The 27,539-nt window shown below is 37.5% G+C and overlaps 1 protein-coding gene across 6 annotated transcripts in view; it reads left to right on the top strand.

The window, feature by feature from the left end:
* The window catches only part of TENM3 (teneurin transmembrane protein 3), a 1,300,329-nt gene that overhangs the window by 1,219,118 nt on the left and 53,672 nt on the right, over window positions 1–27,539 (top strand). For all 6 annotated transcript variants that reach the window (XM_061372205.1, XM_061372214.1, XM_061372239.1 and 3 more), the window contains 7 exons: window positions 2,662–2,847; window positions 15,903–15,929; window positions 17,522–17,539; window positions 18,475–18,621; window positions 25,231–25,447; window positions 26,484–26,603; window positions 27,003–27,264. In XM_061372205.1, the coding sequence (XP_061228189.1) occupies window positions 2,662–2,847; window positions 15,903–15,929; window positions 17,522–17,539; window positions 18,475–18,621; window positions 25,231–25,447; window positions 26,484–26,603; window positions 27,003–27,264 (977 nt within the window). The remainder of the gene's footprint in view (window positions 1–2,661; window positions 2,848–15,902; window positions 15,930–17,521; window positions 17,540–18,474; window positions 18,622–25,230; window positions 25,448–26,483; window positions 26,604–27,002; window positions 27,265–27,539) is intronic.

The following is a 27,539-nucleotide window of genomic DNA, read 5'->3' as shown; positions in this document are numbered from 1 at the left end:
ATACATGGATCTAAGTATCATCTTATTTAATACATCTATTTAAAAACTTCACACTAGTGAAACTAGAGACAGTCACAGTTTTAAAATCTCTCCAGCTAATTGGAGGTATTTTTCTTGAAAGACAGTGTTTGAGTTTGAAGGCAAGGGAATGCAGGAATGAATCCTAAATAGCTTTCAAGGAAGAGCACAGGCTGCCAGGGTGGAAGGAGCTGGTAGGACTGAAGACGCAGAGGGATTTCTTGAAGTCTGAAACTGAGCTTATTAAAACCACCATCTGAGCTTAGAAACAAGAGGAGAAAATGACTGGAGGTATTATCATGGAGAACAGAATCTAAATATTTATGAAGTATGACAGCAGCCTTGAAAAATAGTTTTTAGACTATTGTTTGGTAGCCACATATCAAAAGAGAAATCATGTCTAACTGTGAGACATACATTTGTCTAAAACAGTTCATCTAACAACTCAGATGATTTCGTTAATGAAAACTGAACACATGGGCTAGCTGAGTTTATGCCAGCTTATGAATAAATATAGCTTTCTCACGAGGAACCATCTTTGTAAAACAAATGTACTTCCTGACCAGGATCTGTGGTACTGATGTATAGTGGTTTATGCATACAAGAGTGGTAGGACAGAGTTACAAATATTGAAGAAAAAGTGATAAAAGAAAATGTTATCTTGTATTAAATTTGTTTGGAAGAAAAAACTCTTCTCTGAACATTTCTAGCATTTAAAATGGCCATTTGTGAGAGAACCTTTCTAGTTCTCAGGCAGAATATGGATCCCCTATTTTTTGACATGGTATCCTCTATGGTCTTTTGATGATTCTGTTATGTTCTATCTATTACTTATGTTTCAAGGAATGATTTGCCATTAAAATAAGAGTAAATATTTCTGATCTCAGATATTTTGAAAGCGTCAAAATTACAAACCAGCTTTGTAAAAACACGCACAGACTATTTGCTGAACTTGTGCAAAATGACCTTCAGACTGATACACCAAAAAAGTAATTCTTGCCCATAAACATGTTGTTAAGCTGATAGATGGAAAAAAGAGTGAGTTATTTCTATCAGAGGGGTTTATAGGTTTGAAATCGGAAGAGCTTTCCTCTGTCTTCATCAGCAATTTGTCTATTAATTAGCCTTTCAATTCCACTTCAATTAAATTAACTCTAATTAATAAATTAATTACAAAGATTGACACACCTTGCTCAAAGCTAGTGTGCTATAAACTGATAAACACCTTCACCCTAATGAAACATTGATTAGACTGAAGAGAAATAAACCTTTCTTTCTTGGGGCTGCGTTGGTGTTTTGTGACTCTTTAAGTTAATCAAACCATCAAATCAAAAATGTAATTCAAAGTAGATATAAGATCCTGTATAGAAAAAAAGAAATAAAGAAGGGGGAAGGGAAATTACAGCTGTCTTCCTCCACAAAGGTTTTGGTCTGTTTCTTATGGGAAATGTCACAGCTCCTTGATACTGTATTTAAGGTTCCACAGCACTTTGAGGCAGCGGTTACAGTCTATGAGGGAAGAAAAATACTGTTAAGTGGGAAACTGCAAACCTTTCTTGCACTGAGCGCTTTATTCTTCTGCTGTTGAAAATGATTTCAGTCTTTTATTACTGAACTGTTTGTTGTCTTTTACAAGAAAACAAACCTAAATACAGTAGTTCTATGAACCAGTACATGGTTACAGCCAGCTGTACGCCAAGGAGCTAAAGAAGTCCCTCAGGCTGTATTGTATCTCCTCTTGTTTTCCTGTTGTCTGCTTAGCAGAAGTAAAGTTTGCCGGAGTCTGACTAAATGAACCAAAACTGTAAAAGCAAAATCTGGCAGTCTAAATTACCATCTTGTATTAGCTGAGACTTACATGCGTTGTTTGGCCTCTTGACTACCTTTGGCTGTTAACATATTTTTCAATTATTCTATCAGTTACAAGATCCTGTTACTATATGTAAATGACAAGTTAAATTGCTGTATGTTGATTTATTTTTTTTTAACAATCTATTATTTAAACCAGACTGTTCATAGCTGTCAGTGATACAAATTTACTGAAAGTAAATCATCTTTTATATTTAACAGATGTGTCAGTATGTCAGCATGGTACTAATTTGTCTCACTAAGGCTGATTCTTTATAATGAAAAAATGTGTCAAAAATGGCACATTTTTACTTTCAAAGAAAACAGGGAGCATAGTAGGGAGGGGAAACCTTGTTAAAATGAACTTTCATTACTACTAGATTTTCACTCAAAGCACAAAAATGACCTAGGTATATGTTGTGTTTATTCACTGGTATTACACTGTAGTTGTAGTAGGTCTAAGTGCCATATAATCTAAGATAAAAAAGGTTACTCTTCAGACACAAAAAATAGGACTGAAAATTACTAACAGAAGAGCTATGGATGTTTAGGCACTGCTAAGTCTGCTGGATAAGTAAGTGGAGCATAGAAGTAAAACTCTGTACTTTGTGTTCTGTTGGGTCTTACCTGAAAATGCCTTTCACAGTAAATTCCTTTGATTTAATTTTCAAAGATTTTGCCTTTCTTATTCTTCACATGTTGGATTAAAATGCAGCACTGCTAATTAATGCATACCCTCTCTCTCCCTTGTGTACTCTCTGCCTCCTTTTCCCTGCTCTCTCCTCTCGAATCCAGAAATCTGTTCAGTGGACTGCGGCACCCACGGTGTGTGCATGGGTGGCACATGTCGCTGTGAGGAAGGCTGGACAGGCACAGCTTGCAACCAGAGAGCCTGCCATCCCCGCTGCGCAGAGCACGGCACCTGTAAAGATGGGAAGTGTGAATGTAGCCAGGGATGGAACGGAGAGCACTGTACCATTGGTAGGCCGTCTATGCTTTACCATATCTTCACTGCAAAATTCAAACAGCCGGCCCTGCTGGCTGTGTCTGAATAAGAAGTCTACTACTTTGAAGCTTGTTTCTTCAAACAGAATATTTGCATGTGTCAGTCTGTGCAAAGCAGTTGATATTTTAAGAAAGAAAATGGTTATATAATGGCTCATCAGTTCTTCATACCTAGTTTGTCATAAAAAGGAGGTAGAAGGATTTCCTTCTCAGTCTTTTCCCTTTAACTGCCTTTTGCTGAGGGGGAGACTACCTTTATTTTACCTTTATTTTAAATTGTAAATATATTATTTGATTTGTGCTTTTCTATTTTTACGTGATAGCTTTATGTCTTTTGGAAATGAAGCTTCTTATTGTTCTGTTCTTTTTTTTTTTCTTTTTTTATGGAGAAGAAGCTCTAAAAAGTGACTTGCCTACACAAAAATGGCACTTCCACCTTGTAATAAATGTGATCTAGGTGCCCAAAATTATCTTGTCAACATAATGCTTCACTTTGGAATTATATCAAAGTTTTTACATGTAAATAACATAACAGCAGTTCAATACAGCTGATTGTAAAGAAGCTGTTCTTATTACACCTTCTATGTTTCTGTAATCAAGTTAGTTCTAGCACCTGAAACCCTTTGGAAATTACGGTACCTTTATCACTGGAGATTTTCTTAGTGATTTACAGTCCATATGTCCCATATTCAGCAGGATATCCCTCTCCACTGCACAGGCCTTGGCAGTGAACAAGCATGAGAAATTATGCATGTAAATAAAGGGACTAAGAAAAAGTGGAGGAGGACTTGCCAGAAGGTTTATCATTTTTGTATTGATTTTGAATAGCTGTAGTGCTAAGAAATTCCCTTCCAGACTAATCCCCTTTTCTGCAAGATGCTGCAAGCCTGTAATAGAGGAGGAGAGTCCTATCCAAACAATTTTTGTCTTGGCATAATTGCACGGAGAGCCTATTGCGTGACAAGAGGTAGGAGGCACAGACAAAGGAACTGGCAATGATCTAACTGGAAGAAATGACTAGCTTGTGCTTAGGTGTGTGGGGAGGGTACTGTTGTATAAAGCTCAGCAAAGGCTGTGAAAGGAGTAACTCAGGAGTGGCTCTGCAGGTATTTATGGGACACATCTCCTAAGTGTGAGAAGCATTATAGCTAAGCACTTAGAGGTGGATTGAACAGACAACAAAGGAGGTAGCCACAGGTCAGGCAAAGGCAAGAGTAATACTGAGTGATGGAGAAATCACAGGTAATGCGAATAGGCAAAAAAAAAAAATCCAATAAGTAAAAAAAAAACCCATAGTTTTATGTTTGGAGAGAGGGAGGAGAGTCCATTAAAAGAGGTGATGTAGCCAAAGCAATAGGACAGGACAGTAAGTCTAATGCCAGTAGAGCTGATGGATGTGAACACGGCCACAAGCTGAGAAGAGCATAGAGAATTTTAACTTTCGTGGATGTTTTGGAAGCCCTGTAATTCTGAATGTGTTATCACAGCTAAGCTGTCATTGGAGCATGTATGTGTATGTAGAAAACAGTAAAACCCAAGCTGTGCTCCCAGGGAGCTTATAGCCCTGACTGAGAGGCAGTGTAGTGATGCTGCACTTGGTGGTCACAAGAAACTGGTGTGAGCTTCAATGGCAGGGAAAATGAGGGCCTGTTAACAGCTGTATGAAGTGATACCCACATCATTGCACCAGGAAGGTGAGGCCACGTTTTATTCATAGAAGGGAGGCAGGTGTAAAGTAGTAAGATTGATTTGGGAATTATTTTTTACAGATATGACGATTGATTTTGTTGTTGTTTATTGATGAGACTGCTCAGACATATGAGGGACAACCGAGGTGCATCGACAGAATCCCAGGCAGAGAAGTAGGGTTGAAATTTTTGAGGAGCTTCCAGAAACCACGCTGACAGAGTAGAGAGGTGGGGAGTGAGCTGCTTTCTGAACAATAAAATAAAGTAAATATTTAGAAGGAGGATAAAGACTTTCCCTTCACTGCTTTAACTTGCCAATGAGGAATTACTCAGCAGATCGCTCTGCTGTTGGTCTCACTGACCTTGGCAGCATTTCAAGGGTTGTAGTCACACACGGATGAACTGCTCTTGAACAATTTTTCCGACATATTAAGCACAAACAAGTTTTTCCTCAGCACTGGGCGAGCAGGTCTGTCTTCCCACCTGTTTATTCTTTAAATGGTGTTTATTTTGTGGCTGCTGCTGTAAAGATAGTTTGATTTGTTTATATTGCCCTTACAGCCTTCACGACAAGTAATGAGGTACAGGCTCTAGCCTGGTGTTATACTTATTTTTCTTGGGAGCCCAGTGTTATGGAGAAACCAGCTCATTTTATTGCTCATTTCCAAGAGTATTTCCACTTAGTGGGGTAAAAATTGCTGCCTCCTCAGCTTGGCAGGTAAAGAGTCATATTGCTTTTCTCTCACCTGCCCTAGAGTAGTTAATAGCTCTTTCTAAACAATAAATTTCAAAACACAAGGGACATCAGAATATTTCTCCATGCAAACCAGTTTTTATTGTCACCCCTTTTTGTAACCCAGGCCCAGGCATGTTATACTACTTACAACTCTCAACTTGGTAGCAGAATTTGTGTTATGCATACAGAAGACTCCCACTCTGCCTTCATACATCTAAAAATATACAATTGCAGCTTTCTTACTTCTAAAAATCACTAACCATCTAGCTGCAGTAGTGGGAAGTATTTTAGAAATGTATTTGTTGCAGCTATTAGCTGGAAGACCCATGAAGTGCAACAGCCTGAATTTACAACTTCTTTGGGAAAGAAATATTCCAGGGAAGTTGTAAATTTTAAGGGCAATGCACTTTATTCACTTTCTGGGAATGGAATAGCCCACCAGATCTCTAGCTGGATGCACAAAATGGGGTAGATATGTAAGCATTAATCACAGATGCGCTAACTGGAATGTGTACTGAATCATCTAAATCCATAACTTATTTGCCCAAAGACATTATGGTATTTTCGTGAAGCATGAACACTATTTAAAATGGTAAAAATATTTTGCACCTCAGCCAACAATTTGTGTGCATTTCTAAATGCTGACTATCTGTCCAGTCTCATTTCATTTTCCCCATTGTCTGTATTGTTAGTTGACGTGTTAAAGAGAAGGAAAGAAAAAACAAACCTATATTTTAAATTAAAGCAAAGTAGCCCTTAGTTTTATTCCTCACTAATCTTTTAAATCCTAGATTGCTGCCTGAGTTGGGCTGATTTTTATATATACTCCAAGCTATTCAAATAGGAATTTGGTCAAAGGAAATTCTAGTTGCTCTAAATTTCCACAGACTTTTTTTTGTTTTAATGTCAATATTTCAGGGCATTGAGAAGCAAAATCATAGATGATTGCAAAGGTTTGCTTTTTTAGTTCAGAAAAAAAATTTAGACATCTGCTTACCTAGGTTAAGCATCAGCATTTCCCTAAGGCTAAGGATCACAACACTGGAATTGAGAACTGATATACCTCTATATTTTACATAGTTTGATTTGTGAGAGTGAGCAGAACAGGCTAAATAAAGCAGGGGTTTCCTCTTTTTTTGAAGCAGGGTGTATAGTAAGGTGAGCAAGATTGTTTTGACTAATGCAATAAACCTGATGTGTGCTGCTGGTATCCTCTGTTCCATTATGCATCTCTGGCACAGGGTAGCTACCATACGTCGTGTTGGCCACACTTGTGAGTCATTGCCTTTGCTCTAAACACATAGTTACAAATATTTTTATCAAAGATGTTCAGCAAATAAGTACATACTCAGTGTTGTGATTAAATGAGTCTAAAAAGAATTAAGAAAGCTCAGGATTATTGCCATTGTTTATCATATTACTGGTTTGAACTAAACATTGGCAATGTATGTTTCAAATGATGAATAATTTAAGGCATCTAACTTGCTTACTGTCATGTCACCCCTGAGAATTGTAATTAGAGTCATAGAATGGTTTGGGTGGAAGGGACATTAAAGGTCATCTAGTTCAACCCTCCTGCAGTAAGCAGGGACATCTTCAACTAGATCAAGTTGCTCAGAGCCACATCCAGCCTGGCCTTGAATGGTTTTAGGGATGGTGCATCCACCACCTCTCTGGGCAACCCATGCCACTGTTTCACTATGCTCATTGTTAAAACTTTCTTCCTTATATCTAGTTTAAATCTACCCTCTTTTAGTTTAAAACCATTGCCCCTTGTCCTAGCAAAACAGGCTCTCCTAAAATGTTTTAAAGTAATGTTTTACCATTTCCTGTATCCCCATGAGAACAGGTTAAATTAAGGGTTTACTGCAAAGCTATGAAAAATCACCTGTTAATTGTTTATTTGGTCTGGGAGTGACATTCTTGGCTCTGAGGTGAACATCCGTATGTCATTTTGTGAAGCTTAGCCTGCATCTCAATGTGATACAAGACCACACATGCACAGCTGGTGCCCAGGTGATAGCCTGGATGAAAATTTGCTCTGTAATTAAGTTTTTATAACACAGTTGTGCTAAAATACATTTTTGTTTCCTTTCTGTCCTGGCTTGCAAGAAATTCAGTGACCCTCTCCTGTCTGAGTAGTTGTTTTGTGAGATTGGAACAGATATCATATCAGAAAGTCTATTATTTTTTGTGCATATACCATGAGTATATTTAAGTAACTGTAATAGGAAGCCCATAAATATGAATACTTTTCCAGCTGCTTTTCCATTAAACTCTGCTAGCTGGATGAAATCAGTAAATAATTATGTTGGTGTGGAACCTGCTATATCCATGTGCTGTGTAACATCTCAGTTTTACAATGCAGCTTATTTTTTTCTATAGACCAAATTAGTTTTAGAGTAATCTAAATTGCAAATTGCCCAATTTGCATTAAAACTATGCCTTCTTGTTCAGATTTGTCAACACCTCTTTTTTTAAAAGTCCTTAACATTAAGCATGGGTGGGTAAGACCATCTGTTTATGGAGCTTGCCTGCAGCTCCATTACTTAACACATGAGACAGGTTACAGCTGTTTAATTGTTATCATGTTGAACGATTATCTTTCAGTCCAAAATTAATATTTATATATGCATTCACAGAAAGCATGTCATTAAACATAAGTGTTCTAAATGTGCATTAATGTCATTAAGCATTCATTAATCCCTCAGGAGGACTGAAGTTAGCATTGTGGTACTTTTCATGCTGCTTTCGAATGCTTTACCTGGTACACAAAACCGGAATTCAAATCCAGTGGCAGTCCACTGTAGAAATGTACAGCTTGTAATATATTAATATTCTGGTGAGAATTGGCATCTCATTGGTTTATCTTCTAAGAATTTCCCCTAGAGGAAAAAAAAAATAAAAAAAGACAGCAAAGTATTTATTTTAACCTTTTTCTTTGCCTGAAAAGATACTGACATGACATTCAAACAACACAAAAATACATTTTCTTCAGCAAGAATTTTCTAGTTTCAGCTATTTTAGCTAGAAAAACAGGAAGGTCATCTGGTTTACATATTCAGAAATATGAAAAAAAAAATAACATCTAAAGCATACTCCCGTAAGTGTGTTTCTGTTAGTACAAACTCTATCCTGGTGACTGATTAAAATGGTTTTCTGACTAGCAACAAATATGAAGGCATCTGTGTGCTGGTTTTCTGTGTGACCATGAGCAGTATAAGCTCAGAAGTACTGCTAATGTTGAGGAATGCTAAGAAGTAATCTTTTCCACTAAGTTATATGGTCTGCACCTGCTCTTTTCAGCATGTGTTTAGCTTAGGGCTCCTTATATTACAGATTTCAAAAATGACTACAGGGAAATGGCACTTAATCTCTTTAAAAGATCAGAGAGAAAGTCAAAACAAATGTGTTATTCCTATTAATTAAAGGAAATGCTTATAGAAAACTTCATATATTTTAACATATTTCTGAAGTTTGGGCTTGATAAAGTCAGCCATGGACCAATTTGAGGGCTTGCTTGATCTCCACGTTTGCAGGTGAGAGGGAGAGCAACATGGATAACTGGTATTAAGATGACCACCATCATTTTAATGTTGATGTTAAGTTGCCAAGGATGGTTTACTTTTCTCTGAAATTTAAATGGCTGGGAATATTCACATTTCATAGAGTTTTAACGTGTCAGGTGTTTAATTAATGTATTCATGACAAGACTTCTTTAGAAATTTTAAGATTCTTCTGAGATTCCAGAATTTTGATCAGAAGGAAATTTTTGCTTTCAAATTAGGATAATTACTGCTGTATGTGATTATCAAAATTCCTAAATTTATGTTATTCCCTAGTTTGGGGTTAATGGAAAAATTTTGTCTTGAAAGTAAGCTTGTATCTGAATGACGGTATGACCTTTGACATTCAGTTTATTCTCAGATAAAATCAACTAAAGATTCAAAAGTAATTCTTTCAAATATCAGTTACTTCACCACAATATTGTGATGAAATCCTGCTATCAAAACACCTGACTACATTGGAGCTGGGATTTCACCACAATATTCATACCTGTACCCTCAGTACAAATACTCCATGAAAAAGAGAAGATTACTTTCTTTTCACCCAGAGGACTGATAACCACAGTTTAAGAAGATTTCATTAAACATAGAACAAATGTGGTTTTGATCTTTTCTGTGCCTGAAGGGCATGCCATTAATTTGCCAGGCCAAGCCTTCAATAGGCAAAATATTTGTACATTTGGCAACCGTAAAAATATTGAATTACCAGGTAAATTTAAGACAGTGCATGCGTATCTGAAGCTGTGAGAAAAGTGAATTATTGGTCAGGCCTTAACACATTTCAAGTCCAAGTATCTCAAATACAAGTTATCTGTTAGCATACTTTAAATTGCTAATTGCTTGATTTGCATTTAAATGAGGACCACATGTGAAGTTCAAGTTAGGCACATTTTCAGAAAAAGGATCCTCTGAGATGTGAAGAATTGAAAACACTTTGCAAAGCTTACTTGAGCTGAAGTGGCCAGAAAATACTTGCTTTTGTTTGTTGTATAGCTACATGCTGGTCAGACACATTCTGAAAGTACTTCCAGCTGGGAAGAAAGATGGAAACGAAATGCTTCTTCTCCCATTCCATCCCCTAATACATTTTCAAGCCAGATTTATCTTTCATGCAGTACTTAATATAAGCAACAGGCTTTATCTGCATCTGAGGCAGGTCTTTGCAAGTTTGTCAGAGGCCTCAAATAGGTTTAAGCTTTTCCAGCCTGTACACCTGGGGCAGTTTTAAATTGATGTCATATACCCTTTCCTCTAAATCAATTTCCAGCTAAATAGATGTTAAATAGAAAACAACAGTGCTCATTAATTTATCAGTAGTTCCAAACTTCCTACGTGTACTATATCCTTAAAGGCAACTGAACCTTTTATTCTATGATAAGCATGGCTTTCCAATAGTAATAAAGAGAAATCTTACCTTATAGTAAAATTAGCATGGACTCCAGAACAAAAAAATCTAAAGGGTAGTAGACTGATGTGCCTTTGTACATAAAAGCCCGCAAATGGTTGCTGCAAAGAACGATTGCAGTTTTGGCAAAAGATATATTGCAGGGAATTCAGGTTTCTCCTCAGAAACATATGCAGGAAATATTTCTGCTGCAGGTCTACATGGACACTGGAGAAAAGTGCAGAAATTATAAAGAAAGTGTGATTTCAGGGTGAGGATTGTGTTTTAGCCTGTGTAGGAGGAAAACAAAGAAAATTGCCTGAAACTATTATTCCATCCATATGTTCTCCTTTACAAGAAGGGCAAGATGGGAATTTAGGAGTAAAGAAGTATCAAAAGGGAAGAGTGTTTGTAATCCTCCTCTATTGGCAGCAGTGCTCTGAACATATGGTATGTCTAAGACAAGGTTCTCATAAGCTCAGAGAAAGGATGACGACCATGAGCTGCTCACAGTGGAAGAACATGTGCTTTCAGTACTGTTCAGTGATGAATAGAGAGAATTAAATTTGTAAATTATACCAAAGCTCTCTGCCCCCAAGCACTTTGGAAGACAGGACAAGAATTTAAAATCACTCTAACAAATAGCACAGGCTATGCAGAAAAATAAGGTGTGATTCAACAAATGCTGGTTTCTGTGCTCAAGTAAGAATAATCAACTGCACAAATTCATGTTAGGAAGCAGCTCACTAAGGACTCAGAAAAGGCTGTAGTGGATGATGAATTTGACATGAGTGGAAGACATGCTTTGAAGACAGGTTAGAACAGGGGCTTTAAAATTTTATGAATTCTGGACTCCTCTAAGTTTTCTCGTAGAGGTATGGAGCTCCTCAGAAATTGCATATGGATGCATGGCTTTGTTTAGTCACTCTTTGGGAGTAAAAGCAGTTGCTTAAGGGAATCAATACTCTATTTCCAAAGTCTGCTGTGGGTAGAATAAGAAATACTGGGATTAGATATCAGAAGGGACAGAAATGGGTAGAAATGCAAGGAATTTAAGAGTGATGTGGTAGCCAGGTCAGGAGAAGTAAATCACCATGGACTGACTCTTGAATAGATTAGACGGGTCAAATCAGAGCTGTCAACTCTGAGTTTTGTACCAGATTACCTAAAACAAGCACAAACCCCTGTTTACACAAGCTCCATTTCCCCCACTACTTGCAATGAAACTCTCAAGAGTTTCTTTTCTGTTGGCAGGTGTCTGTGAAACCACTGATAAAGTGTTCCCCTCATCCCCTGCTACTTCTTGGCTGTGAAGGGAGTAAGAAGTAGTGTTCATAACACTTTGTTAGCACAAGCAGCAGAAGCATAGGTGGCTCAGCTAAGCTTCCCTGTTGCTCACCAAGAAAAAACATGTCATGCCACAGAATGGAATCTCTTTTATTTCTCCCTTCCTTTTTTCCAGTTTATGTGCATAGAACTCAAGAACTTTCAAATGCCAAAAAAAAAAACACGTTAAAAGAACTGAAGTAAAGTTGCAAAATCAAGAATGTAATGTTAGGAAGCCTCAAGAGAACTCTTTTGGGTGTTATTATCATTATATCATACAACAGAAGATATATTAATTATAGCATATAGATATTATTGTAATAAAAAAATATAATGATAGCTTTAACTACTCTTCCCTTTGCACCTGATGGACCTGACTTAAGAGTGTTTGTTGCATGGCTGTGAAGGTTTTTGCATGCAAAAACTCCATTTATGCCAGAGACTCGGTCATGGTATGATCTCCTGATTAAGAATGATTTTGAAGAACTGGATTCCACCTTAGCTTTTACCATGTATTTTCTGTTAGTTGTTCACAAAAGCAAAATTTAAAGGAGCATTCTCTGACTGCTCTTCATTTTCTGAGGACCTGACGTGCTTGTGTGTGAATTGCCAAAATGCTGGTTTGTGTATGAAATGCCATATAATTCTAAGTATTCTGGAAAACCACATCATGTTTTCAGCCAAGTAGATGGATTCTCACTTTGATCTTTCTGTGCCTTAGTTACTCACTCGTAAAATGAGATAAGAATATACTTTTTGTTCACACCAGTAGTGTGAAGATACTAAATAATTTTGATTTAGAGAGAAAGATTATAGATTTATGCAAGGTAATGTAGAAGTGGAAACATGGCTGATAGAACATGTGTTGCTCAGATCTTCCTGTAAAAGATTTGTGTCTGGGAGCATAAAGTTTGTATTAGCGGCAGAGATGTATACGCAGTTGTTGGCCAGTGATTGGAGATTGCTGTACTGCATTGTGGAAAGTGAGGAGAGTAAGCAAAGCAGAGCTTGCTTGGAGAGGAGCAGAACAGCATTCTCCAGTGTTTCTTCATGCTGAAATTATTTCTTCATCATATCTTTTTTTTTCGTTCACCTTTGTCTCTCTTCTCTCTTTCTAACCTCTCCTTTCTGTTTTCTTTTAGAGGGAGAGGCTGTAGCTCCTCTAGAGGAAGAGGGGCAGCTAATAGTGTTACTGGAGAGGAGGCAAGGGTTCAGTTCACACTTCCAAGGTGTAGGAAGCAAAAAAAACCATAAAAGTAGTTTTTAATTTAGGCAGACCTCGATCAACATGGCTTTGGTCACATTCTTTTGTAGTTTTGCTTCATGTCTGGTGGTGCTATTAGGTCAAATTCTGCTCTTGCAGCAAAGTAACTCCTGACTCTTGGAGGCTGTTTAGCTGATGCTAAAATGGGACTATATACACTACAAAAAGTATGTGGCATGTTGTAGTCTAGTGTACAGGTTACAAAGGTTATGGTGAGTGAAGTTGTCTGGTGGAGGATAATAATGTAAATAAAAAAATATAAATCTGCTATACGGTATTTAGAAGCATGTCACCCTTATAAACCTTTATGACAGAATAATCAGAATAAAGCAGTGTTATATGTACCAATTAAGGAACATCAAATCAATGGGTATGTGACTCATGCTGACTTAAACAGGAGCTGATTGGGGTAAATGGATTTAATATGTACTTTTATTCTGTGGCTATTCTGTCATACCTGGAGCATATGAATAATCTAAGGAGGACACTGAAAGGAAACTAATGGGAGACATTAAATTAAAAGTCAGGGTTCTGACTAGTTATGAAATATGCTGTGTTAAATGTGAATTTGCCTGAAGTTATCAGTTCTTTGTAAAATACATTTGTCTGCCACATAGTTATATAAATATCCACACACATTGATTTATATTTTATGTTATTGATTTATATTTTATGTTGTATTAATTTTGAATGCCACTTACATCTTCTTGAATTCTGACTATCCTAGAAGTTGCACAAATTTTATCTTCATTTTTGTTATTCTGCATTTTGGAGCTATACAAAATCCCTCTACTCCTGGACATAATAGTAAGATTTTAAATGTCACAGTCATCACCTGCAAGAAAACCCTTGTAGGTATATTGTCTGATCTCTTCATTAGATTTTTCAAGGAGTTAACATAGCACACATGTGCCAGATGTGTAAATATCTTGCCAGGGAGCACCATGCTGAGATGCTCCATCCTACTGAAGTGCTCCAAATCCCACCCAGAATTCTCTATACAGAAGTAAAAAGGCTGGTATTATGTGCTTCCGCACAAAGCTGTGTTCATTCCTGTTTGCAGTGCCATGGATAAGGAAGACAGCGTGGCTATTTAAACTTCACTGCTTTAACTTCAAAGTTAAACTATTTTTGGTCACTTGTTTTCTGGTTTTTTATTCTTCTAGGATTCTGCATGTTAACCAGAATAGTTTCTAACATTGTCCTTACTGTCAACTGACCATAAGTAAAAGGATACTGGAAGGTAGAGCTTGTTCTGAAAATTATAATTTTATGGTCTGGAAGTGGCTTCTTGTAAGACTACTGGGTACAAGAAATCTTCAAAAGCATTTTCTTAATCCTTTTTTTTTTAAATACAGATTGGATTTCTGAAAGGAAATAGCATGTGGGGACCTGGGATTGCAGGGATTATTTTCAGTTGCCTTACCTAATTGCTTCCATTTTATGAAATAAAGCGTTTTTTCCTCCACACATACTACATGCTGTTCTAAGAGCAGCTGTGTAGGAGCAAGGGGAGTTATATTGGATGAGTAAGAGGAAGAATTTGATCCACCCTGAAATGCAGATGTATCACTTTTCTTTTTGTTTGTGGTTAATGTGAAAAGCTTTTTAGTTTGTTGCTGCTGTTCTAAATGTTCTGTAATTGATGTTTTCATCTTCTTTCTCTGTCTCCCTTTAACCTTACCTCTATAGAAAAAATATTTAAAAAGGGGAAAAAAAAAAAAAACCAAACCAACAACTGTGAACACCTGACACTTGAGTTTCCTCCTCTTAGTCATAGCAGTGACCATGGCTTTTGTGACTACGTATCTCATCACCTCCCTCCTTGAGCTTGGGAAGAGTTTTTCCCATTCATCCAAACTGGAGGAGAGGCCATGGTTGGAAATGGCTTTTTTATTCACCCAAGACACAAAGCTAAGGACCAATAGCAAGTGACAGAGTACTTCCCAGACAGGAGCCATCATCCAGCAGGGATTTAGAAAAGTTCAGATTTTGAAAAGAAGAGAGCCCATGAGGGCTCTGTTGAAAGGCCTTGGCCACAGCAAAACCCGAATGGAATCCAACATTGTTGACCCAGCTCAGTGTGTCTCCACTGCAATGGTCTGTAATACCCCTGCCACCTTATGTGCATGTGGCTGCATTTTGTAGCCTGCAGTGGACGTGTACTACATGGTTTTGCTATATTAACCCCTTTAATGCAACTGCAGTTGTTTCCTGAACGTAAGAAAGTGTAACCAATCGCTGCTGTGTTTTGTGTATTAAAATCAGGGCCTGCTGTTTTAAACCTACCTTGTGCTCTGTCTGTCATTCATCTATCTGCCTGCCTGCTCAAATGTTTTTTGTGAAATTTTAAGTGTCATAACTTGAAAAAAAACCAAAACTCTTGCTATTCTCTTACATTATATTTATTTTTATATGTCTAAAGCCTATGTTTAATTTTAACCCATTTTTCCAAATGAAATGGATCACCACGCTACTAACCCCACTGTGCCCTCTTCCATCCCATATATATATTCTAACTTATTTGCATACTTGGTGCGTGTGCTCGGAAGAATAACTCTGGCTGAATTGAAGCAGAAGAAAGCTTCCTTCTAATCCAGTCGGAATTGAGATAGTGTGCTGGTTATGCTGTCAGAGTCATACGTGACCTGAAATAAAAGATCTTCCAGTATGGTCAGTGTGTTAAAGCTCATAAGCTAAGTAATTACTCTTACGTTGGGTTGAAAATTGGATTTTTTAACTAGCTTTGATTATATTTTTGTTATATGTAAAAATCAAAGCATGTTGAGAGAAGCCAGAAGAAAAACATAGTCTCAGAAAGGCAGCATCTCTCTCTTTTTTCTGCAGGCCTCCTTTCTGAAGTAGTTTCATTGAATCGTGATGATGTTTGCTGAAAAGACAATTTCTTGCATTTTTAAAGGCTTTGAAATACATTCTCATTTTGTAATGTAAGACCTCTCTCTCAGGTGCACCTGCTTGATTTGCATGTGAATTCTGAACAATTCTTGTTTTATGTGACACTTCTGAAATGTCTGTCTGTTTTTTTTTTTTCTTTTTAATTCTCAAGCTCACTATTTGGATAAGATAGTGAAAGGTACTGTATATTTGCTCTTTGATGACATGCCTATACCTACATGTACTTTTTTTATATGACTATATAGTTACAAACATACTAGTCTGGGCAAAAGAATCTTCTTTCACTTACATTCCATGAATTATAGATTGAACTCATATGACTTTCAGCTCATCTTAAATTAAAATGAAATCTTGCTTATGTTATGTAATAATAATTTATCAGTGATTATACATTTATATACAAACTGTATATGTGTACTTGATTTTGTTTGAACCAAAAACTGAAGATAGTATTCATTTGCTGTTTGGTGCTTTATCTTTGTTAGTTTTGTCATTGGGCCTCTACCTGCAAAGCTGTAAACATTTAGGAAACAAAGCAAAGCAATATTTTTGTCACAGAACAAGTGTCATTAGTTCGAAAGAACAGATTAATTATAGATATGCGTGTGCTTATATATAGAGAGATCAATAGAATACCCCAGGCTTTTAAGCTTTTCTTTATCTGAATATAGAAAATCTATAGGAAATTATGACTTGTGTTTTGTATGAAGTTAGAAAAAAGCTTGTTTACTCTATGCAACATTTTCAATTAAAAAGTTCAAGGATGCAAAAGCCTAACATGAAACAGCAAAGATTCTTGTATCTTCAGTTATGGTGAAAAAAATTGATTTAGAAGAATGTTTGAAATATTCCTACCCCTCTTTCCCTGAGTATCTTTACTCCTTATTTGTGGTTTTGGTTTTTTTTTCATTAGAGTATTAGACGATATTCACAGCACTATCCAGGCTTTCACACAAGAAGTCTTGAGTGTACCCAGCTGACTCCTAAAACACTGTCAGTGTTGCAATTAAATATGAGAGTCTTACATAAATTTAACAGATAAAAGAGTAAGAAAGAAATACCTCTCAGTTCATCAACAAATACTATCAGCAACCAGAGTCTGAAACAGTAGCAAGGCTGATTTCAGCCTGACATAATGGCGCAATATCTATAACTGTAGCATCATCATCCTTCCTCATAAAAGGTTTTCCTGATCTCTGCCTTCTAAGTAATTTGACAAGAGTTAAGCACCCTTTATAACTTCTTTTCTGCAGATGTTTGTAATTTGGAGCTACGTGGTTGAAATAAGTCAGTAAATTAAAAAGTTTTTAAAACAAACAAAAAAATAAACTATTGCCTCTGAAAGACTGTTCTAAATTCAACTGAGCTTGACTAAAATGGGTCAGTAGATTAGTTCACAAAAACAGTAGTTCTACAAAGTGAAATGGTTAGCCAGTTACTTAGGCTTTTTGGATAAATGTTTACAGAAAATTGTTGTGTCCAAAATTACCAGATTTGTAGCCACCTTCTTGTAAGATACTTAGTGCCATATCTGTACTTGCTTCTGTCAGTGTCTTATCATAGTCATAGAGAAGGAACACCAAAATCTACATATTTATAGTGTTGTCATCCTCATACAGATCATGTTGGCTGCATGCCAGATTTCATCACTAAGAAGTGACAGATACTGTTTTTTTAATGCAATGTTAGACTGAAAACAATTATCGATTTTGGATATATTAAATTATGTTAATTGTTTCCCAAATTTTCCCTCCTTGGCCATAAAAGCAGACAAGATAGGATATAAAGGTAACAGCACAAAAGCCTTAGGGAGATTGTCACAAAAAATCACTTTCTGCTATCTGTCTTGAAGCACGTCACTACCGTGTTTTTGTTCAGTCTATCAATGTTTTATTGTGGTCCTTATGGTATTTCATTTTGTCCGTCCTAAGTAATCAAATACGCACAGCTATTACATTTAGTTGGAAATCCTGTTGGTCCTGTCCCATCCGTATGCAGCCTGAATCCTAGTGTTTGTTAGAATAGATGCTAAGCTGCTTCACTATTTCCTGGGCTTTGCTTATTCTGTGGAAAGGAATGTATTTTTGGCATAAAGTATAGTCATTAAAACTGGCCTATACTTTGTGCAATTATTTAGCGCACTGTAATTTCACATGAATATACGGCAACTCTGAGACCAGATAAAGTTAATGCTTTCTTTTATTACGTGACTAAAATCATACCCATTTTCCTACTTAAGAATTTGAAGGGATTTGTTCATAGCAACAGGGAGCTTAAACATTTGTGCCACCAAGTAACCAATACTGCATAGAGCAAATAATGATCTATTCTATGAGCACAGAAAAATGCCTCGTTTTACAGAGCTATGTTTGCACTATGCACTCATCTCTTGTTACTTTGCCAAAGAAAAAAAAAATTAAAAAAAAAATTAAAAACCAAACATAATTTTGTCTGGCCTGCAGGTATTTAGAGGATTGGTGCATTTATTTCCTGCCTGTACAGGTAAGTGGTGTCTCAAGTGTCAGGCTAATCAAAGATGCCACTTTGTTAAGAATTACATTCCCCAGGTAATGTTGCTGTTCCACTCCATGTGCAATTACAGTATTTGTGCTGTTCTTAAGGCCTGTTCCCAGTAAGTGTCCCTTGTTTGTATTTTTATTTCTTTTCATAGAATTGCAGTCTTTAAATCACTTGTGATTTTTCTTCTTTGTCTGTTTCAACAGAGGGCTGCCCTGGCTTGTGCAACAGCAATGGGAGGTGCACGCTCGACCAAAACGGCTGGCACTGTGTCTGCCAGCCAGGATGGAGGGGAGCGGGCTGTGACGTGGCCATGGAAACCCTCTGCACTGATAGTAAGGACAATGAAGGAGGTAAGATATAGCAGCTGGATCTCTAACACTGAGGTAACATGTTGAGGAATGGAGATTTTACAGTCAGGTGATTAAATACGGCCATGAGAACCATACATGCATTTTACTAGCTCCTCTGTCTGTAAGAATATGCTGCAGTATTCAGTGCTTTTATATGGCGTATCAGCAAAGCCTTTCAAGCTGCTTATGACAGGTGAGATATGTACTTACAAAATGATGGGTGTCACCTTAGCTTCCCTGCAGTGTTCTTTTATACTGGAATAAATCATAGTCTCAATTCAGTGAACTGTAGTGGAAGGCAAGAAAAGAAAAGAGTTCAAATTTTCAGTGACCTCACAAGGAAATTATCCGAAGAGAAAAGGCCGAACAGGGAGTTTATGTTCTGACCCATGACACTATTGCTGGAAACAATTGGTTGGCCAGTCTACAGAGATCTTATCCCTCCATAGCCTGTGAACGCTCAGATAACTGACAGGATGCTCCCAGAAGTTTTGGGGTTTGGTTTGGTTTTATTTGGCTTGCTTTTCTGCAGTCTGTCATTCGGGTGACAGGTAACAGTCTGCAGCAAGATGCAGGCAGGAGTGTTGACTCAAGGAATCAATCTGCTATCACTGTTGCAGGGTGGGAAAGGTAGAGGGGCTTACTTTGGCATGACTCCAGAATCACACAGAAAAAAAAAACCCACACAAAAACAAGATTAAATATGAATGCAGTCAAATATTAGATCAGCATAATGCTTTTATTGTCTTTCTTCCCCTTCTCACATCAACAACTCTTTTTGTTTAGCACCTTCAGATTCAGAGCAGAGATAAGAAACTCCAGTAGGGCTTCTGGGTGATGATAAAGTCATCTGTGACTTTGTTTTTCAGCTTTGGGGTGCGTATGCCTTTGTCATTGCTGATCGGCTGTACGTTCTTACACCCCAACTGAAGTTGGGATCTCAGACATCAGAAACTATAAATAACAGCAGCATTTACTTCTCGAGGAAAATAAATAACACAGTTAAAACACTGCTGCTGTTTATTGCTTTGCACATTGTTTGATTTTTGCATACTGTATATTTTGAGTCAGCTTTGTGCTTTCAGGGGACTAAAGAATCATGCAATCTGATATATGCAATCTGAGCTAGCGTGAAGCTGAATTTCTGCATGTAGGAAGGGAGCAAGTGGAACGATTAGCCACAGCATTTCCATATAGTGATATGCTGTTTGGGGAATTCAGTTCAGGTGGGCCGGGAGATTGTAAATATAAGGAAGAAAGAGAATCCTGAAAGCATGAAAAGAGACAAAGCAAAGAGGAGAAGAAACTAGGTTAACACATGAACAACGTGGAAGAAAAAATAGATTGTGTAAGAGAAAAATGTTGAAAGCCCAGTGATAGACTAAAACAGATTCAGTAAACATTAAAGATAATAGAAGGATATGACATATCAGAGGAAGAGACAAGAGCAGGTAACAGAACAGTGGGAGGAAGGAGGAGCAAGGTGAACAGGAGTGAACAAAACGAGAACCAGGGGAAAGAAGATGGTCCTTCAGACTGAAAACAGTAATACCTGTTCATGAGGAAAAGGGGAAGAGGACCAAGGAATTGAAGCAGAAGGATCAAACAGGATGACTCAAAGTTCAAGCAAAAAGAACAATACTGGGAAAAAAAGTTTAATACTGGTATTTTGTGACTTATTTCTCTCAAATTTTTTCACTATTTCCTTTACAGACATCAAGGACCTATGTATGAGGAAGGGATTGTCCAAATGGTTGACCTATGTAAAGCCATTTGTCACTGGCCTTTCTCTTTCAGTAGACCTTAGTTTTATTAATATGCTTCAGTACAGAGCATATTCATGGCAGTCCTTAACTAGTGGCTGAGGAAAAGGGTTAAATTATACCAATTAAATTAAATTAAAAACTGGAAGCATACCAAACAAAACTGGGAAAAGAAAGTCTTTTTTTGCCAGAAACCCACCTGGAAAGAGAAGCAGTGTTTCTTCCCTTTCCAAAAGTACCTGCAATCAGCCCACTAATCTCCTGAGCAAGCCATTCAAATTCCAGACAGCTGCAGGGAATGGCACAAGGATGCCTCTGCTATATTTGTGTATTGTGGGAGATTAGGTTATCTGAGCACTTATGCTGCCTTTATACCATGACTGCAGGTATTGTGATTTACTTCAAACCAGGGTCAGTGGTTATGTAATTAAAATGATCTCGGTTGTTAGCTAATTAATATGCTGTGGTTAATGTTTCTGTTTCATCCCACACTGGATAAAATATATTTCATATAGTAATATTATTAATTATTAGCAATGTCTGCTTTTCCTTTGATTCTTAGCTCTTTCTGGGGCTGACTGTTCAAATTCTGTGAACATGAGCATCCCAAGGACCTCAATGGGAATATTCTCCATAGGAAATGCTAATGACATCAAGGCATACTTGATCATTTTCCCTTCTAGGTACTATTGACACATGATGGGATGATTATTACTCATCTGCCTTTTAATGCAGATTTCTGGGAGTCTTGCGGATCATTTTCTTTCTCGTTAAGGATGACTTGCATAGTGGCAAATGCCTAGCAAAAGAATGTAATAGGACAACTGTGAACTTATATTTTCTTTGATATACTATCAGGCTGCTAATTAAAGTAGGAAATGACTGCCACAGAACGTTTTGAATGTCAGAAGGGTTACTAAGTACAAAGATAACCCAAGCTCAGGAAATTCCAGGAGCTTTGTGCTTCAGTTAGGACAGATAGAGTGGCATGGTCATGTTCTCTGTTTTGTGCTCCAATGCTTCCCGTTATTCTTCACGTTTTTTATTGCATCTGTGGTTTGTGGAGAGTGCTGGGTTGATATATCCATAGTATTTATCCACAGTGACTCCACAATCTGTTTCTAGAGTGACAGCTTATTTAGAATCCAACACTTTGTATTTTAGGCTTCTTCACTACAGCAGGTATGTTGAATTTGAGTACGGTGTAGGTATGTTTATAGAGATACTGCAATAGTCACATTGAACAAGGACCTTGTGCATTGCTTAGGAATAAAACATGCGCTTTTTCTGCTTTTGTGGCTTTTCCAACCAGCTGCTCCTAGAGGCAGTCATTTTTGGTGTCTATAATTGAGTCTGTTCATTGTAGCCTGCTGTAAAATTGAGCTATGTGAAGATAACTGAGATTTCTTAATACACTTTTCTGTCCTTTCTAGCCTCTTGCCTTAGTGTGCCACAACCATCCTGGTGAGATGACTAGGAACCTAACTCCAAAACTGTATTCTCCTTATTCAGGCAGTGAATTTTACTTCATGAGATTTTCTGTCCCCTAAATATATAATCACTTATTTGGCAACAGTGTGATTTATGTAAGTCCTTGGTCACGATCTCCCCTTGACACTGGGCAAAACTTGTGCTCAGGACTTATTTTATCCCCCTAGTTTTCTTCCTTCAGCAGTTTTATATATACCCTTTAAATTCCATTCAAAAGCAAACATGCTCACTGGTACGTCTTATCTCTGTCTTGACTCCTCTCATTTAATGTTTTGATGGTTTTATTAGTCTCTCCAAGCAACCTGATCAACAGGCCATGCTCCATTGCAATTCTGTGCGTTTTGCAACAACAGGAAAAATAACATTAGTCAAGATTTTTACAGCTAGAATTTAGCTTTTGAGGAAGAAAACAATAATGTAGTCATTACATCTTCTGCATGTAGAATAACCACTTACATAAAATAAGTAGTGCCTTCTGAGACTCATAGTGATTGACCAGTTGGCTGTAGGAGTTTCTATTTTCTTTATAATTTCACTATCACATTTGAGTGATATAACTGACACGCTAGTGTTGAGCTAAGCCTCATACTTTTCAGGCTAAACAAATTCATCAATAATTTTGCAGAGCCATTTTGGAAAGGAAATTTTGCTCTGCTTCACACAGTGCAATAGAGTACTCAACTTAGTGGTACTAGAAGCTCTAGCCACATAAGTACAGAGAAAGAATGAAAAATGTTTTCTCAAGTTATAAGGAGCTAGATTCATAACCATCCGTCACTCGCCTGGGCAAGTTACTGATAAACTCCACAGAAAAATAACAAACAGCATATCCCTGCATCTTGGCTGGTGAAAATGAGATTCTTTCTCTGATTGATGTTAGCAGAGAGGCTTGTAAAAATGCATTTCCAGCTGATTAGTTCAGAAGGTGTCAATCTCATGCAGTTTTATGACCTGCAGACTATACTCCAGATGTACATTTGCTTTTTATAAACTAACAAAGATGAATGAAGAAATTTGAGCATTTCTTTGGCAACTGCACCAAATATTTCCTGGGAGACCATACAGAGATATAAAACCCCCAAACCGTGCCTTTAACCATCTGTACCCCCAGCCTTGTCACTGATCCAGGCTTCTGAAGCCTGACCAGCAAGGGAGATCGGTATTTCAGCTAGGAAAGGGTTTCATATTGTACAAGAATGAGACTAGAAAATCACAGGAGTCCAGCTATTTGAGATTGGAAAGACCTCTGGAATCATCTAGTCCCACCCCCTGCTTAGAATAGAGTCAACTAGAGTATGTGGCTTAGGGCTGTGTCCAGTTGGGTTTTGAGTGTCTCTAAGGATAGACAGTCCAAAATTTCCCTGGACAACCTGTTACGGTGTCAGACCACTTTCACAGTAAAAATGTTTTCCAGATGTTTAGACAGAATTTCCTGTGTTTCAGTCAGTACCCATTGTCTCTTGTCCTTTTGCTGGACAGCAAAGGACAGTCTTTTTTGACTGAAAGGCAGTCTTTTTTGCACCTTCCCATTAAGTATCTGTACATATGGATAAGATTCTTCTCCCCAATCCTTCTTTTCCCCAGGCTGAACACTCTCTGCTTTCTCAGCCTTTCCTCGTAGGAGATGTGTCAAGCCCTTAAAAACTTCATGGCCCTTCATTGAGCTTTCTCCAGTATGTCTGTGCCTGTGTCTCTGGAAAGCCCAGCCTGCACACAGCATGCTGCTGATGTGGCCTCCCCAGCTCTGAGGCTGCTCTTAATGCAGCCTAAGATGTCACTGGCACCTTCTTTGCTGCAGGGGCATGTTGCTTGCCTCATGTTCAATTTGGTGTCCACCAGGACTCCGAGGGTCTTCTGCACAAAGCTACCTTACAGCCAGTTGTCCCCCAGCATGTACTGGTGCATGGGGTTATTTCTCCTCAGGTGGACTTTGCACTTCTGTTTGTTGAACTCCATGAGGTTCATGTCAGCCCATTTCTCCAGTCTGTCGAGGTCTATCTGAGTGGCAACACAGCCCTCTGGCATATCCTCATTCCAGGAAAAATCAATGTTCTTTTCTTTCTCTTACAAAAAAGTTTAAACTTTTATCTACTTAATGGCGACTTTTTCATCCCTTTTATTTTCCCTGAACTGACTTTGATGTCAGCTGAGTTAAATAAGAATTTCCAATGCACAAAATAATAGAAATCCCAGTTCTTTACTATTTTGCCAATCCTCTAACTGATCCACATAGCATAGCAGTACTTAGAGGAGTACCTTTAGAAGATCTCTGTTTACTTACACTCTTTCAACATATATAATTGAACAAAAGTGCATGATATTTTTCCCTTCAGAAAGAAGTTTTACTCTAAGGCTAGGTTCTTTTGTGAGTGAAGCAGTTCTGGGCTTCCTTTGAGTGCTGCATTGGTATATTTTTCAGTGTAGTGCAGCAAACAAGCTCTCCCTCTAATCTAAATGGAATAATAAAATGTTTGAGCTATTTCAGTCTCGCTGTTCTTTTGGGGAAACAATTATCAGCTATGTGATACCATATTACATTCATCTAGAAATTTTCTGTAGCTGACATTTCCAGGCTCATTTTCCTTATGACTTTACTTACAACAAATTAGTAGTTACCAATTTGATCTTGATTTTAATCTTTCACCAAATTAGATTTCCAGTGATGTGACAGATCTAATGCTCCTTATATGTGAATATTTCAATACATAAGCATAAAAGCAGCCATGTGTTTAAATCTTGTTTATAGTGGCCAGCATCTCTCGTCAGTTTATTCAGAATAAAATCTAAATGTTAAATACAGATTTTGCTCTCTCGTACATTTTCATGCAAAATGGTTGTGGAAATTGCCTTTGCCATTGGCAACAAAATCTTTCTGCCAAGGTATAAAGGAATCCACCCTGATAAATGTTGTGAAATACTTAAAGCTACTTGCAGCATGTACACGCTAAAAAACTCCAGGATCACAGCAGAGTGGGAGTTACTTGTTTCTTTTCTCTAGCAAGCAAAATAACCTCAGATAAAAGCTACTTAGACCCACCTCAAGTTTTAATATTTAGAAGTTAACAGTGTATGCAGAGCCTGAGCACCTCTATTTTCTGATTTGTTCAACGTGTTTTCAGAAAAGTGTCAAATACGTGATGCTGAGTATATTTCAGCTTGCATGGGTTTGCTCTGAGTTTAAGAACTCAGTGGAAACAAACTCTCTTTCCTTGATTGAAAGCGAATTCATTAAAATCTTAATTATTAGTATTCTTTCATACTAATTAGGTTTTTTAATCTCTCTGCTGGCTGGCTCATTGACATGCAAAGGGGCAGGAGGAAGAGTTTGTTCATTTCTGTGACTTTCTGCCAACAGATGGGCTGGTTGACTGTATGGATCCTGACTGCTGTTTGCAGAGTTCTTGCCAAAACCAACCTTATTGTCGTGGCCTACCTGATCCCCAAGATATTATCAGCCAAAGCCAACAGTCTCCATCTCAGCAAGCCGCCAAAGCATTTTATGACCGGATCAGTTTTCTCATTGGAGCAGACAGCACTCATGTCATACCTGGGGAAAGTCCTTTTAATAAAAGGTGAGTATGAATTATCATTTACTCATGAATACAAAAGAAATTGAAGAGTGTGGGATTCCCATTTGGAAAAGATCCACTCCAATTGCGAAATCTGTGGCATGGACTTTCAGCAAAGACCTTTTCTCATAACATATTTCTTGCTTATTTTATCTCATTTCCTGAAAAATTCAAATTGCCGAAACTAGTAGGTTACAGAAGGTATTTGCCATGCTTAGTACCTGTATTCTATCAGGGCACTTCATTAATGATTAAGTAAATCTTTATTTAACCAGTTGATTTGGGCTAGCACAGTTGGAAATATATCAAAGCAATGAAAACACTTCAGAAGGAAAAGCAAAGCTGCACTTTTTAAACTGAACTCACTAAATAATATAAATTATGAATTAATGTAATAGAACTGTTAAGTGCATGACAGTATAATTGCATAAACTATTTGACTGGTGCTCTACGAAGCAGTAATGACCTGAAAATAAACCAGTAACAGGAAGCAGGTGTCTGGGATCTCACTGAGTGAAGGAAGATGATTTACACTAGAACTACAGCGTTTGCAGTAATTTAACAGCATTAATGTGTTTGGGCACAGCGGTTGATTAAAAGTTGTTGCACCAGTGTTCCTTATTGCTCTTTTAAATGTTGTACTTCATAGTCCCTGCAGTTTTACAGATTGCTTTGATACTAATTGAAAAGTACGTTGTTCTTTAAGAGTCTGCCAGAGGTATGACTTACAGTGGGAACATCTACAGCTTATAAGTTCTTAAAATTCTTCAGTGAATTTCTGGTCTTAGGAATTCAGTACAGACAAAATGAACCGAACTAAAATCAACAGTATTGAGACTCAGTTATTATCTGTAGATTTTGAGTCATTTGTTTATACAGCGCAAATTATGTGAACTCATAAAAGGGTTAGAGTTTCAGGAATGTTCTTTTAATGGTAATAGACACCATGGGAGGGGTGGGTTCACTTTGCTAGCTCTTACTCATTCAAAAGAAAATGGTAAAAGCTAATTTGTAATTTGATCCTGCATCTTTTTCACAGTCTTGCATCCGTCATAAGGGGCCAAGTATTAACTGCTGATGGAACACCGCTTATTGGAGTCAATGTCTCATTTCTACACTACCCAGACTATGGATATACAATAACTCGCCAAGATGGAATGTAAGTTCCCTTTGAAGCACTTCTAAGTCATAAAGACAGTGAAAGCGTTACTGAAGAGCTGCTTGTAAAAATAAGACGATAATAAAATCATGGAAACAAAAGTAATGAACAAAGTGATTGGCTAAAGTTGTACTTTTTACATTCTTCAAATGTAAAACATGCTGATTATATACTTTAGAAGTAAAATAGCTTGCTTAATTTAAATGCAGCATCCCAAACTCTCCATTCTTTTCATGCAGTATTATGTAATATAATTTAATTGATTTTTCCATTGTTCCCAGTAGAGCCATTCTGCCTTCAGAGCAGTGCAGTGCAATGAAGAATCAATCTGTAAAATCGTGCCTGTGGATGGCTTTGGGAATTTGCTGACTAGCTAGACCTGTTGGGTTTTTTCCCTAGGTTTGACTTGGTAGCGAATGGTGGCGCCTCTCTGACACTGGTGTTTGAGCGATCACCGTTCCTGACACAGTATCACACAGTATGGATTCCCTGGAATGTCTTTTATGTCATGGATACCCTGGTTATGAAGAAAGAAGAGAACGACATTCCTAGTTGTGATCTGAGTGGATTTGTAAGGCCAAACCCTGTTATCGTGTCATCACCTTTATCCACCTTCTTTAGAATCTCTCCTGAAGATAGTCCTATCATCCCAGAGACACAGGTAAAGCGTGCTTCAAATAAATAGGCATCTTGTCACAGGCTAGTATTAAGCAAACATAACAAAAAGAGTGAAAACTACTGTTTAAAATAAATAATGCTAAATGCTAAGAATTTGCAACGCGATTGTTTTCAATTTATTTATTCTGTGGGATGAGTTTAAAAAAAAAATGAGGTAAGAAAGCTTAGTGTACACCAGCATCTGGTTTTGTGTTTGTCTTCATGTTTCCATCATTTAATTTAAAGAATGTCTTCAGCAACCAGGCACTGGCCCATCAA

The sequence above is a fragment of the Neopsephotus bourkii genome, unplaced genomic scaffold (genome assembly GCF_033783945.1).
Source record: "Neopsephotus bourkii isolate Nb327-2 ecotype Australia unplaced genomic scaffold, CSIRO-AGI_Nbou_v1 NB_168, whole genome shotgun sequence".
In the NCBI taxonomy this organism is placed as follows: Eukaryota; Metazoa; Chordata; class Aves; order Psittaciformes; family Psittacidae; genus Neopsephotus; species Neopsephotus bourkii.
This window is presented reverse-complemented; position numbering and strand designations above follow the sequence as displayed.